This window comes from Macrosteles quadrilineatus, unplaced genomic scaffold (genome assembly GCF_028750875.1).
Source record: "Macrosteles quadrilineatus isolate MER2022 unplaced genomic scaffold, UCM_ALF_1.0 Scaffold_1__1_contigs__length_201487025, whole genome shotgun sequence".
Classification (NCBI taxonomy): Eukaryota; Metazoa; Arthropoda; class Insecta; order Hemiptera; family Cicadellidae; genus Macrosteles; species Macrosteles quadrilineatus.
Window position 1 is genome coordinate 156,836,490 of NW_026542594.1, and position 15,936 is coordinate 156,852,425.

Sequence of the window (15,936 nt, forward strand, 5' to 3'; positions counted from 1 at the left end):
TTTTTTTGTACTGCATGTAAGGTGGATTGAGTGGCTTTCTCTTGCGTTTGTGGTGATGGGGATGGTGATGATGTCATCACCGATAGTCCTCCAGAAACACATTGACTGACTCCACCAACTTTAATTATTATACACTGCTCTCAGATAACAATGTTCTGCTCAATTTCAGTTAACAAAAGATGGTGTTGGGGGGGGGGGCTTCACCTCTAATCTCGCCCCCTCAATCTAAAGATGGATCTGACACTGAAACAATCAAAGAAAACAATTCCACTAAAGTATAGTTCTTATGTATCTATTCCTTTTTGGCAGTAAAGTGTTGTAGTTGAAATTTGTGGTTTCTCTTTACAGTGCCATATGTCTATGGGATTTGAGAGAACAGTCTGTTGTTCATGCCCGCTGTTATCTCAAAGAACCAGAGTGGCTCCTTCGTTCACCTACATACCTCACTGGTCAGTATACATATGTGCTTTTTTATAACTAAAGCTAGTCTTTGGTATAAAAACCCTACAAATATTCAACTTATAATACAATTTTGGATTGGATGTTCCTTTAGTTTTGTGTCCTCATATCTAAGGACACAAAACTAAAGGCACATTTGTAGGTGACTTAACAGTGACAGAACAATACAGATGAAGATGGATGGATAGCTTATATAACGTTTTATTAAACTATTTGTCTAGACAACCCCCTTCAAATTAAGGTGATTGTTGAGTTAGGCCCGGTTTACACAAGCGACATACCTAGCCGACTAGGCTGTGACTAGGTAAGCCCGACTGGGTAGCAGACCACAGGATCAAATGGAGCCGTTTATAATAGCGTAGGACGCCGACTAGCTAGCCGTGTTTGAGCTTGGTGTCCCAAAACCCAGTCAGGCCCCGCTTCCCAGTCACTCGAGGCAGCTACCCAGTCACCTGGTCGAGCGGCGTAGCAGTACACGTAGCCTTATGGGAGCGTTCACACGAGCGATCGGGTAGTCGCGCTGCAGCTCACATTCTTCCCTTTGTTCTCATTGTGCACCAGTTATGGATCCGAGTGGTTTTGATATCGATATTTTCATCTAGTCCGTGGACATGTCGCTCTTGTGAACCGGTGTCATCCTGTGGTACGCTACCCAGTCGGGCTTACCTAGTTACAGCCTAGTCAGCTAGGTATGTCGCTCATGTGAACCGGGCCTTAGTGGCGTAGCAAGGGGGCCGGTTGGGGAATCTCAACATTGATGAGAGGATTTAGACGTGTTGGCAAAAGATATTCAGGATTACGCCACAGTCGTTGGGGACGTTAATGTTTCTCTGAAATTGTGGCGTGTCTGTTCAAGATGTTAGAATTTCTTACTTTATTATGTACCAAAAGCACTTTAATATCACATACGAGTCAAAAGTACTTTAAAAATACACACAAAACTTATCGCTGTTTAATTCTGTCCTGAAAATCTAGGGATAAAACTTGAAATCCTTTACTTAAAATCCATTGATACCACCCATTTGTTTACTGTTGATTTAGTATAACAAAAATAAATATTGCAGACATATTAAAACTAAGTTGAACCCTGGTCAAGGCAAATACAGTCAAATATTTTATTACTTTTACTGCTGTTCAAATTGCCTTGTCATGTCTATGATTCCTTAGAATTTTGTGTTTTCAGAATGAGTTGTGGAAGAAAACTACAAAACTGAACAGTCTATTCAATTCAGACACCGTTTTAGCCTAATAAATTTGTATTCTGTTAATGTTAACACATTTACAATTGATTTTTGCAGCTGATCTTGAAAAGGGGAAGCGACACACAAATTCAGTAGTTTCAATAAAAATCCTACCTGAGAGTAATTTTGACGATACTGCCGTAGCCATATCAGAAAAAACACCAAATCAGGTAAAGCGATCAATTTCACAGTTTATCTTTTGGAAACTATTTTATAAGTATTTTACTGTACCTACCTAGTTGTCATAGAAGTTCTAAATTATATTTAACAATCAACTATCTGTTTGGAAACCATTATAATAACAGTAACTTAAAAAGGACTTTTCTATCGGCTATGGTAAGTTCTCAATTAATTTGTCGCTTGCAAGACAAAAAGGCGTAATTATATAGGCTTATATGTATTTGTACGTTTCTTCATCTTGCAAGTATTAAAAAGGGAATTTGCCGTACAAGCACAGGATGTCCACCTCATTCTTAATGCCATAGATGGATTGTATCTGTTTTTCTACGTCCAATATTATGAAAAGGATCCGTATGAAAGGCGTTTGTCATTTTACCAGTAATCATTGTATACAGCTGTATTGGGTCTGTAGAATACCATGAAAAAACCTCTTTTTGAGATAACAATTTAAAACAGATTTTATACAGTTTTCAAGAAGTGGCACTTAAGTTTAAGGACACCTCAGATATTTACTAAGAAAACTGAACGGAATTTTATGCTGAGTAAATATTTTGGTTTAAAACCTTATTGGAAAGTGTAAAATGTTTGATTTTATACACCTAAGTGTAACTGTACTCTCATGTTACACTGTTAGGTTGTCAGTCTTGATGAAGATGGACTATTGGCTGTGTGGACGATTGTGGAGTCAAAGTCCATTGTCAACATAAACTCAGGACTTGCACCTTGGGGGAGATTACGATTAGTTCAGTCATCTCAGCTCAGGGTTGTCAAGGCTTTTCCCAAGTGAGTACAATTTGTTTCTTAATTCATTAAAATCACATTTAACCTGCAAAAAATCACTGATAAAATATTCATCCAAAAACTTCCATCAAATATACTTATACAAGTATTTGATTAAATAAATGTTTTTTTTTTGTTCTTCTGCTTCTTGCACATCATCTTCTGCTTGAGTTGCTTCACGTTGAGTTTGCGAGAGTATTTTCAACTCCAACATGTGTAACTTAATAGGTGGATCAGACCTCAAGAGGTACACTCCCTTCCCTAGCTTGTGTTCCACCTCAAAAGGTTCAAGCCATTTCCGTGCCATCCCTGCATGCACATTTTTAAGCTTACTACTCAAGGGATGGTTTTGCCGAAGAACCAACGTACCCGGTTTCAGGTCCTGTTCTTCAGGTACATCGTTTCTCTCTGCTTCCCTCTTCGAACTCTCTTCGGCTTGTCGATTCATATGTTTGATTTGTTTTGCGTTTTCTTCATGCCATGCAGTCAAATTCATAGTTTCAGGAGACTTTTCATGCATAAAGTTCCACTCACCAGTTCTTTATATTTCCCGACCAAGAAAAAGTTCTGCTGGGGAGATGCCTGTGACGCGATTCACTCGCTGTCTGATGGCCAGGAGAGACTCATGCAAGTGTTGATCCCATTTGGTATGTTCTTTGTCAAACAATTGAATTCTGAACAGCTTCTTAAGCTCCTGATTTCTCCGTTCAGTAGGATTTGCCTGAGGATGCTAGATTGGCGTTGTCCAGTGTTCAATAGCCCACTCAGTTAAAGTCTGCAACCATGTTTTGACGTGAACGGACTGCCATTATCTGTGAGAAGACATCTTTTTAATACTTTTTGATGAAATGGCGACCATACAAAGTAGGTATTTTAAGCCAAGTATGAATGGAGATGAGTGTAGGATGAGTGGCGCGATCTTGTAGTCTTGTTAGTGACTAAGGCCGACATATTCCTTAGACACAGCTGTTAATTAATAGCCCATGCAGCTAATGGCAACTAAAAGGGACCTACAGTTTATAGTGGAATCCGAACCACATTTTTGCATTGCGGATAGTCGTAGTACTCACTCATGCGGACATTAATCCACACCAGAGAGTATCACATCCACAGTGCATGCCTATAAATATCCACAATTCGTGACCTCCTAGTAACTGGATTACAGGACGACGCCACCCGTCCCAGTCTATAACCATAACGACTATATAACCAGTCTATAACCAGTCCATTGTGGATAACCATAACGACTAAAGACCTCTGTTCGTAGGATCTGTAGGATTCTTCCCGATGTAGCTTCAGGAATGGTAAATGCTTCGGCCCACCTGGTAAAAAGGTCTGTCACCACCAAAATTCCAGTCTTCCCCTGAAATCCAAAAATGGTGTTTCAGGCCAGATCAAGGTGGGATCCAGTGTAGCTGCCTAGCTGTGGACAATCTCAAACCCAATAACTTATACGTTGGCACCAACTCTGGCCTGGTACTCCACACTCAACAGACCTCATGCAGAGCCAAGCCACAGTTCTACACTCAGTCATCAGGTGAATATTCAACTGTTATTCTCACTCAACTCTAGATCACACTCCTTAATTTTTTTTTGTAAAAAGTTTTTTGTTAAGTGGGTAACTTTTTACGGACAAGTACCACCAGACCTTGAACTACATGTTGCCTTACTGCTGCAGGAACTCTTCACTACCCTTTCATGAATTTTTAGCATAAGGTTCTAGTTGAAATCGTGCTGATTTTGGGAGGGGGGATGAAAGTGAAGTTTTGAATATTTTAACAAGTACATGCAGTGTATGATTAATAAAGGTTGTGATAACTTTATTATGTGTTGTAGCAGAGTAGAAGCTGTACCCTACACTTTACTGTAGCTTATTTACCATAACTGTGGTAATCCGAACATACCTTAGAAATCCTACAATTACAATGGTTGTCAAATTTGAACAATTTACACATAATAGCATTTCGGAAGTGGTAATTTCCTAATTGGTAGTTTTTGAATTCCTGCCAACAATCAACAGTTGTTGTTTTGATCAGGATTTTTTTTGTTTCTGGTACTTGAAACATTTGGCCTTTTTACTTTTTGGAGATGTTGTTAAAAGGTTGAGTTTCTGTTTCTATTGTCTTTGACCAATAGAAAACATATTTATGATAAAAATAGTAAATAACTCTTCTAACTGCAAAGGAAGTTAAATTTATTCTCATAGATTAAAAGCTTGGTTTTATATCTGATCATAGCTATATTTGAACTCCAAACATTGTACTCTATACATTGTAGAAGGAAAGTGTATATATCTGCTTTCATAGAAGGTGTATAATGCTGCTATTATATTTTTGTTTATGTTCATTGTTTTTTGGCTTTGGATTTTTGGAAATGACAACATTTTAAAAGTGTTCTTTGTAACTTAAAAAATGGGATACATTTTTTATTTCATGAATTTAGGTTAAGGAATGGTTAAGGGTAATAAGCAACATCAAGCAGGCAGACATATTTGTCTGTGTCTCTTATTACTTTGTGTACTGTTTTGTTGTGGGCAAATTTTACTCTACCTATACAGTTAGCTGTAATCATGTACCAAAATCATTTAAGCACAGTTTATTCTATTTATTTTTTTATAAAAAAAATGCCACCAGAGTAGACAAAAACAAAAAAGCTGTTAGTTATATACCAGCGTTTTTGCATGGTACATAATTTATTTGATTTTTTTAGGATCAAATGCAAGAATCACCTGTATAGAGTTTTCAAGGTGTGGATATCCATTGTTCATGGTATGTATACAAATCTTTTAGCATTTATTACAGCCATTATAGGACTGTTTAACCTATATACAAGGTATGTTCGGAAAGTAAGTTCCATTTACCCTACTCTCCGGAGCGCTGCGATCACATTTTAACACATGTGCAGTAGTTATTCTGTGTCAACCAAAAGGAAATTATGGCATTTTGAACTCGCTATTGTTGTCGTACACTTTGTAGCGCTTGTTCATAATGACTGTGTTAATTGACAATCCCGCCTATTGTGAAATTTGACCGGTGATTCGTTTTCTCAATGCAAAAAACTTTAAAGTAGTTGACATTCACCGAAAAATCTGTGAGGTTTATGAGGACAATGTAATGAGTGATTCAATGGTGAAAAGATGGGTTCGACAGTTCAAAGAAGGGCAATCAAATAGGCTTAATACAGTGCATGATGAGGAATGAAGTGGACGTCCAGTGTCCACCTGTGTAAACGATAAACTGATTGGTGCAGTCAATGAGAAGATTAAAGAAACCGTAAGTTTACCATAAGTGCTCTTGCACGTGAATTTCCACAAGTTTCACAAACAGTAATTTACGAGATTGTTACTGAAAAACTTGACTTTTGTAAACTTTGTGCACGTTGGGTGCCTAAAGCCCTTTCTGAATGGGACAAAAACCGCCCCTTTTGACTCTTTATGGCGAGAATAGAATGGCGATACATTTTATCGCATATAGTCATAAGAGATGAATCTTGGGTTGCTTGTGATAACTTTGAAACCAAGCGTCAATCAATGGAATGGAGGCACACTACGTCCCAGGCAAAAATCAAACAAAAGCAAATCTTGACATCTCGAAAGGTCATGTGCACAGTTTTCTGGAACAGAAAAGGCATTTTGCTTATTCATTTTTTGCTGCGAGGCCAAACAATCAATAAATATTCTTATTGCAAGACACTCAGGAAACTGCGCTGCGCAATACCGAATAAGCACCGAGGAATGCTCACAAAAGGGGTGGTTTTCATTCATGACAATGCTCGACCACACACCCCAAATGAGACAAAGACACTTCAGGGCTTTGGCTATGAGACGTTTTTGACCATCCTCCGTACAGCCCTGACCTCGCTCCAAAAGCAATTTTAATTTGTTTCGCAATCTGAAGTCTTTTCTTGGCGGTCAGCGGTTAATCTGCGATGAAGAGCTGAAAGAACGTGTAACCTCGTGGTAAACTACACAGGCGGCAACATTCTACAAGGAGGGTATACTCAAACTTGTACTACGCTATGGCAAATGCCTCGAAAATTGTGGGAGTAATGTCAAAAGATAGTGTAAGAGTTGTAGATTTTTTAAATATTTTTACTTTCTCCCCCTATACCATAGTATATGGAGAAAGTATTGTTTTCGTCAAAATTTTCGAGTTTGAGTTTTGAGTGGATATATTCGTTTTGGGTCCCCCTGGACCCAAAAAAGTGGTTTTCGAAGTGATGTCTGTGTGTGTGTGTGTGTGTCTGTGTGTTTGTATTCACCGAATAGTGGCATCCTTCACAGGCACACGGCCGTACTGTGGCACCTTCAAAAATTGTGGCACCTTTTTCAGGGTGCCACAGCTAATTCGATCATTTTTGAGGTTTTCCAGCATTATTACGTCGTTTAAACATCACATGCCACAAGTGAGTATTTTTGAACTCGTTGATGTGAGTTTAAGTAGCGCAGGTACACACCGAATTGTGGAACACGAAACCATACAGGTAGCTAGCGCGCCTCGCGCCGTCCGCCGGAACTATAACTTTCCTAATGCTACGTTGCCAATTCTCGCGCCAGCTTACACTCAAAATAGTGGCACCATGCCACAATTCAGTATATATCAACAGTGTGTGGACAGGATGCCACTTAATGAGCTGTAGAGCTTGAGCAGTGTGTAGAACAGTGCAACAAGCAACTAATAAACTAATAAAATACTATACTGCCACGTACTATAAAACAATTTAAGTACCATAAATAATATACTTTTGCTCCGAGTGGTGAACAATGTTTTACATTACAAATAATTTGTGTAGTAAATAATAATTTAAATTGATTTACCTAACCCGCCATGTTAAACTTCCCTATCCCAAGCGTGATGTATACAACTTCCTTACTTCTCGAGTGATGTAAAGTATCAAAAACTCACTCGGTGATGTAAAGAAACCCATTTAAATAACATTGAGTGCTTAACTTAAAAAATATAACTCTATGGAGCCAACGATGTTCAACGCTAGAAATCAGCTGTGCGCTTGAATGTTATTATTATGCTTTAAAGTATTTTCCTACCTAACCTAGCTTTTGTTAGTAAAAGAACGTTACTGATAGAAGATGAGTGAAATGGATAATGAAAAATATTGTACGTAAACCCATGTTTATTGTCGGGTCAGGTAAAATCTTGTACGTTACACGTTACGCAAGAGCGTGCTGTTTACATCACTTAGGTGAATTATGCAACTCGCTTCCGCTCGTTGCACAACATTCACCTGCGTGAAGTAAAAACGCTCTTACTACACTTGTAATGTAAATAGCTATTACGTAACCATTAAAAAATTGATTTTTGTTTACAAACATAAATTGGTAACGTAGTTATTTTGTATCAATTGAATTTGTACACTGAAACGATAACAATGTTTGAGGTTAAAACGCTATATAAGTTGTCCTAGACTGCTTTTTTTATCTTACAAACTATTTTGTGCTGATACATCTATTTTTTTTTAACATTTTAGTCATGTTGACAAAATATTTTGCAATTACATTTCTGAATCAGTCAGTAAAGGTAGATTTCGATGCATCATTGCTGAAAGTTATGTTTTGCTTCTCACTCTCAGAGTATTCCAAAGACATCTAATGTTTCAATCCATGTTCAAATGTTATATGAGTTAAACATATAACCGAATCAAATAAAGTACTTAAATTAAAATACATATTATTATCAACACGCATAATCTAGTTCAGATTATAATATCATCTCACAATCATATTTGTAAAACCTACTGTGGTGTTTTAACCAGTCCCCACTAACAAAAGTATAAAATGAAAGGTCCTAAAGAGGTTAACATTGAGTCATAACAAAAGTAGTTTAAAAGTTGTAACCGTGATACTGTAAATAATTTGATATTGTTAGATATTATACGATCGTTTTACAATTTTGTCAATCTATCTGTTACTTTCATACAAATGTATTTTTATTATTCAATGTTTTGTTTTGTAGAACCTTTAGTATTCTCAACTGTATTAATAACTAGTAGAATACCCGACCTTCGTACGGGGTTGGCATATAAGTAGTGTAATAATCTATGTCTAATCTATGCCTGCCTTCTTTCATATACAGTTTAACTAACATATGTTTTATCGATTATTATTTTTTGTAAACAGTCAAATAAATACAATCTTTTGTAAAGTCCTAATAGTCTATCATTTTTGTCTTGTCTGTCTATAATATTTTAACATTGGTGCCGAAACCCGGGATATAAATTATGTCAAGAAATATGTCAATCCGAAAGTCAGGGAGAGAGAAACACCCTCCAAATAGATATTCCCCAGAAAATGCAAATGACAAGAATGATGAACCCAAAGAAGGAGATAGTCAATCTCTAAAACCACCTTCTAAGTCAAAAACCAAATCTTCAACTTCCAGCAAGCGCCGGTTAGTTCAACTGCAACTAGAAGAAATAGAAGAAATAAACAGGCTTGAGAAAATACACGAAGAAAGGGAGTTGCAACGGCTGAAAGAATTTGAAGAAAAGGAGATGGAGCGACAGAGACAAGAGATGGAGCGTCAAATGCAGGAACAACAAAGGCAAAGAGAGGAGAGGGAAATGGAACGACAACGTCAAGCTGAAGCAAGAGAACTAGAACGACAGAAGCGTCTGCTGAGAGTAAGGACCGAACTTGAGTCTGCTTCGGTCTTGGGAAGTAGTCAGTGCGCCTCAGTCTTGGGCAGTCGTCATTTGGAATTGGAAGATAATGAAGACCCTGACAAGGTAAGCTTCAATATTGCTACTGTTGAGGAGGACTCTAATGTCAAAGTCAATAGGTGGCTGAATGAGGAACCGTCAGTTCCTTTAACATCGTCAGCCATCGTGTCTACGGCTATTGATAAACTAGCAGACTCCTTTTCAAAAGCTATCAATTCATCTAACCCCAACCAACCTGTCTCATGCCGACAGCGTCTTCCATCCTTCAGCGGGAAACCGGACGAATGGCCCATGTTCTATTCCTGTTACAATAAGACTAAACACCTTTTTAATGACGATGAAAACCTTGACAGAATAAGAAATTGTCTGGAGGGAGATGCCTTTAAAATGGTAAAACCTCTATTTATATCAGGTAAAAATTTGAGTACAGTAATGAAAACTTTACAAATGCGTTTTGGACGTCCAGAGTTTATAGTCGAGTCGATGTTGAAGAAGGCGCGCATGCTCCAACCAGTCAAGGAGGATGACGCTGTCAGCCTTATTGAGTTTTCAACAACTCTTTTAAACCTGACCTCTACCGCAGAGTCGTTGGATTTGGAAATGTACCTAATAAATCCTCTCTTGCTGAATGAACTTTTAAGTAAGCTCCCATATACCCTGAAGTACAGGTGGGCTGAACATGTAAATAGCATGCATTTAGAAAAACCTACTGACCTGAAAGTATTCTGTAACTGGCTTGAAAATCAGTGTTCCATTATGAGTATTTATTTTCGTCCACCCGAGGAGACAACGCGGAAGAGAAGTGACCCTAAACCAGTTTTTACTAATTCGCCCAATGAAAACGTTTGTATGTTTTGTTCGGAGAGTCACGAAACCGATAAATGTAAGCTTTTCAGAAAAGCAGAAGTCCCGCAGCGGTGGAAGATGATAATTGAGAAAAGACTGTGTTTCTTTTGCTTCCGTCGTCACCACATCAAATTTTGTAAGTTAAAGAAACCTTGTGGAATCAATGGGTGCAAACTATCCCACCATCGCCTTCTGCATACTGACAGTGCCTCTAAAAATTCCCAAGAAATCAGCCGGGACAGAGCACAGAACACTTTCAGGCAGGAAGGTCAATCGAAAGAAGAAATTATAAGCAATCACTCGGTAAATAACCGTGTTTTACTAAGAACATGTCCAGTAACGTTATATGGTCCAAGCTGTCAGATCGACACATATGCACTTTTAGATGACGGTTCAACCATATCTCTGCTAGATTCGACTACTGCCGATAAATTAGGCATCAGTGGTAGCATTGAACCCCTTACCACTTGTTGGTCAAATGCAACTAAACATTTTGACCCAACGTCCAGACGAGTTGAACTTAAAATAAAAGGGTTCTATGAAGATGAAGTGTTCACATTAAGTAATGTAAGAACTCAATCACCTCTAGATTTACCCCAACAGTCGATCGATTCAGTAAAGCTTCGTGAGACATGGTCTCATTTAAATTCAATCGACCAACCTCTACCAACATCTCATGCCAAACCTACCATCTTGATTGGTCAAGACAATTGCAACCTAATATTGACAAGGAAAGTTGTGGAAGGGCCTCCTAACACGCCAGTTTTATCCTGGAGTTACTTAGGCTGGTCGTTGCATGGAAAATGTTCAGAATACAGTGGAGGACGTATCGATGACAACTTTGCTCTGACATGTTTTAAATATGATAAATTGTACAAAACAGCAAAGGAATCATTTGAGATTGACAAATATGGTGCAGAAAACATCTCACAAGAAGAAAGGACTCGAAACAAAGATATGAAAATCAAAACAGCACACTTAGACAGGGATCCAATAAAAGAAAAAGCGTTAGAGAAGGAATGCCAACCCCTGGAGGCTAAGGATATTCAAGACTCTGAGAAACATTCTGATATTCTCACCAGTGTCCAGACAGTCCGAGTGGTTGGAGAGAAAACGGAAGAGCCTGATAAAGAAAATGAAATAGGCCTAGTTGACGATGAGCCGATAGAAAATTCCAAAATACTTGAAGTCTTGAAGGAAACCATGCTGGAATCCAGTGTCAAAATCAAGAACAAGATCTTTGCGGTAACTGGCAAAAGGAAGAATGTGAAAACAGAAGACAAAAAACTTAAAGCCAAACCTCTATGGGAAATGAAGAAAACGGAGAACGATTCAGAGTTGAAAATTTGTGGTGGATGCGATGTGCAGTTTGACAATACCTTCTTCTACAGACACAAGAAGAAACGTGTGTGCTGGAAGGAGCACAAGAATAACGATGACAATCAAACAAACAAGTGTGCTCAGTGTGGCTGCAAGTTCCCATGTCTGATGGCCTTGTTTAAACACAACTGTAGTCGCTCACAGGAACTTACGATGCCACAATGGTGTCTTGAAGAGCAGATGGCGGAGGTGCTAAGAAACAGTGTGGAGGACAATCCCAACTTGTCACCTATGAAAATATCCAGAGACGAGACTGTGAGGAGAATGTCACTAGTGGACGATTCAATTAACCTGGTCAGTGACGAGAGCTTTGACATCTCACAGTACCACAACAAGTCCAGCAGTGATAACCAGAGGAATAAGAAGTATTATGAAATATTCAAAGAAATCAAACAACAAAGAAGTAAACTTATGCTCAAAGTGAAAATTACTAAAGAACTGGTGAGTGCCAAAGTTAGCCTTCGCAAGCCTCGGCCAAAAATTACTATTGCTCCAAAGAAAAAACTAATGAAAAGGAAAAAGAAACTAATTTTTGAATGGTTAGTTCTTGGGGGGGAGAGAATGTAATAATCTATGTCTAATCTATGCCTGCCTTCTTTCATATACAGTTTAACTAACATATGTTTTATCGATTATTATTTTTTGTAAACAGTCAAATAAATACAATCTTTTGTAAAGTCCTAATAGTCTATCATTTTTGTCTTGTCTGTCTATAATATTTTAACAAGTAGAACATGATCATTGCAGTGATGGGAGAGGAAACGGTCTAAGAAAATATGGTCTTTTAATTTATACGGTATCCTATAGTGTGGCACACATATACCTATAATAAAAGAATGTGTTTAATGGTATGCACTGTAAACGAAAACCTATCACAATAGTTCCAAACATGTTAATAGGGCAATTTTCTAACATATTTTAGCGAAATTATAATCAGGCAAACGGGAATTGGCTCAGTCTATAGGTTTGCTGGGGCAGGGGGGTTATATTACTGTTTACAAACAAATAAATCAAAAGAATATACCCCATAACTCAGGATAAGGGCCTAGGTTGATAGGGCAATATAGAATGTTGATTATTTCCTATATCCATTGAATGATTTATTTTAAAATGAATTATTATAAAAATAAATAAATAATATTACAACATTTCACAAATATTATAACAGACTCAGTATAGTTAGATCATAAACAAATGAAGTACTGTAACTGAAACAATCCTATAATAATGAAATTACATTAACATATGGTTTGACAGCTCCTTTAGGTAATGTTAATTAAATTCAGGCTAGTGACATCATTATTTTAAATTTATAATCCTTACCCGCTCTGTTCTAATATTCGTGCAGTATTTAATAAGGTTTGAACCAGCTGTGTTGAATTGAGAAATCAAAATCAATTTGACAGTTAGTTCTGCTTGTTTACATTTTTTAGCGAATTTCCCATATAGGGAATAAGCTATTACCGTAGTACTCATGGTAAGACCTGGACGCGGGACCGATTTTTTTTCCGTTTTGAGGTCCCTAGAGGCCAAAAACACCATCCGTTCAAATTCATATACATATATATATATTTATATATATATATATATATATATATATATATATGTCCGTCAGCACGATAACTCGAGCAAAAATGATCCGATTTTGATGAAATTTGGTACAAACGTGTAAACGTACGTTTATTCGAACGAGTTCGCGATCCAGCATGATCGGACCATGGGAACGGGGGTTTACGGGGGGTTTTATGGGGTAAAAATAGGTTTTTCCCATTTTTGACCCAAAAAACATCAAATTTAGCAATTTCTTTCCAAACCATTTTGTAGAGCTTAAAAAAACAAGTAATTTAGTATATTGAAGCGTTATTATGCGCCTAATGGTTACGGAGAAAATTCCAAAAAATTGTAAATTTAAAATTCCCATGTTATTCTTATGGAGAATAAGTAAACTGTTGTAGTTTGCTTTTTTGTGAACATATTTTGATCAAATTTGGAAAATGATTTTATTTCTTACTAACTATTCACATTTGACAAAAAACAGTTTTACCCTCCCTGATGCAGCAAACCTAAGTACTTGTTAAACTAGTTCTATTTAAATCTGGAATAAATGTTATATTTTTAAGTAGACATTTCAGTGTAAATCCAATCAGTCAAATGGAAATTCGCTTAGTCTGCAGGTTTGCTGCAGCGGGGGTATTTTTAAACTTACTAGGTTTGTTCTTTGTTACCATGGATACCATCAATCAATATTTACTTTAAAATCTCTCATCTCAGATTTTTGAAAGCCCACGGGGCAAAGCCCTAGGTGAATATCGAAGCGGTTATAGTTCTATATGTATCCTAGGAGCTGTAGCTTCATTTGTGTGCAATTTGAGCATAGTCGGATCAGTATTTTTTTAGATTATCTCATGCAAACACACACACAGACACCCCCTCTTCTTTATAATAGTATAGAATAGGATATACAATAGAATAGATAGATAGATAAACCTATTTCAACGTACAATATCAGTTTTAGGAAATTCCTAGTAAGGTTGTTAGAAGTATATTGGCATCCGTGAAGTTTGTGTAATGTTTTTTAAAATCACTGTGGGATATATTTAACTTCACTTATTATTTATTTAATATGTTTCTACTTCTTGAAATTCTCAGTTAACTGGGAGGCGGAGCAAACAGTTTGTTCTAAAATGAACTTGAAAATTTTAAACAATCTTTTTCTGTTGGTTTACTTAAAGTATATAATGTTCTACTATGAATGCAAATCTTTAATATAGTCTAAAATTCCAGTCCCACCCTCAAAAACTATGATATTTAACAGTTGAATCTTTATAACGTATAAACACATTATTTTTAATCGGTCATCAAACTGATTCTTGAATTAGTAGTTGCAAGAGTACGCAAAACTGCAGAGAGTCCTTGAAAATGCTTGTGCAATGATATAGTTTTAAATTATAAAAGAAACCCTTCAAAAAATTGTATTAACAGGACCAGAGGACCAATATGCACATGGTATTTCATTTGTATAAGGCAAAAAGTTCAAATCATATTAACTTATGATTGCCAATAGATTTTGGGTTTCCTTAAAACAATTATATAAAACTGTCTGCAAATGTCAATAAAACTGATTTTATAAGAAATTGTAGATTCTTCTGTTGCTCTGTAGGCGACCATTTTGGTCACATAAGGAAGTCCAAACTTATATCTTAGTTTGAACAACGTCATCTTGATTTTACATTGCTCAAGATACATAATCGACACATAGGCTTTCAAAAAAAAATAAGTAAAGAAAGTCAACTAGTGATGGACCGCGCAGACATAGGAACAGTCTAGACTTGCCTCTTACTGACGTTTTCCAAACGAATATAGAAGTTAGATCTACATTCTTCATTTTAGGCTTGAAATAAATTTGTTTGTGGGTAAGAGCGAATGAGTAAGCATGAACAATAACCCTTCTCCCCGACACGCTACCATACCACAGCATCTTACTAGCAGAGCTCAAGGTCATTGACGTAATTGTAATGAACTAAATTTAGACTTCCACCCCCCAATGTCACCAATGGGCTCTAAAGGTTGGTATGTAACAATTCATGACGGTTGAACAATGGCCTTTAAAATACGCTTTTAATTTGTTTCCTAGCGTTTACCGTATCTTAGAAAAAGTTAGTTAACAATAATTACAAAAACTTGTTGGGCGAAAGAAAAATTCTAAAAAGCTACAAATTAATTTATAATATATGTATCTATATCGTATTAAAGTGTGTTAAAGGTTTAGCGTTTGGTTTACAATGTAAAAATTTTCAAAGTCACAAGATGGTTTCTGAAACTCTTTATACAACTCTCCTTTATAAAAATTAAAAAAAAAATATTATCCAAGAAATTGATCTCTTTAGCCACAAAATCCACCGTTTTTTTACTTACCTGACGAAGAAATAAAAACAGTAGCAGCCGACGAACTTTGTTATGTCATATTTAAAAACTCATTTAAAAGTACCGACTTTATTTCAAGATTTAAAATAGAAAATATAAACTTTTGAGCTTTTAATTAGAACCAATAGTGTCCTAGACTAATTGAAATCTTCCACACGAAGTGTCAACGATTTACCTTTAGTCTAAATGTCAAGTTATTTTGAAGCTGGACATTGAGTTTTGGTGCCGTTTTCATTGGCATCTACCACTTCTAACCTGCACTAAGATAGCGGACCTGGCTTCAACTGCTTGTATGTTAGTTATATAGATGTGCTCCATCTATTGGTCTTATGTGATCGTTGATTTAAACTAACGGAATTCTGATGAAAATTTGATCATGAATTATTAGCAGTTTTGCAGGATGATTAACAATAGTTTTTTTTTTTTTTTTAAATTGCTTGTTAGTTGGCAA

At 36.7% G+C, this 15,936-nt stretch overlaps 1 protein-coding gene across 1 annotated transcript in view; it reads left to right on the forward strand.

The window, feature by feature from the left end:
* The window catches only part of LOC129001949 (cytoplasmic dynein 2 intermediate chain 1), a 37,167-nt gene that overhangs the window by 12,960 nt on the left and 8,271 nt on the right, over nucleotides 1-15,936 (forward strand). The window contains exons 11-15 of the mRNA XM_054429399.1: nucleotides 349-449; nucleotides 1,758-1,870; nucleotides 2,515-2,663; nucleotides 4,049-4,197; nucleotides 5,370-5,428. Of these exons, the coding sequence (XP_054285374.1) occupies nucleotides 349-449; nucleotides 1,758-1,870; nucleotides 2,515-2,663; nucleotides 4,049-4,197; nucleotides 5,370-5,428 (571 nt within the window). The remainder of the gene's footprint in view (nucleotides 1-348; nucleotides 450-1,757; nucleotides 1,871-2,514; nucleotides 2,664-4,048; nucleotides 4,198-5,369; nucleotides 5,429-15,936) is intronic.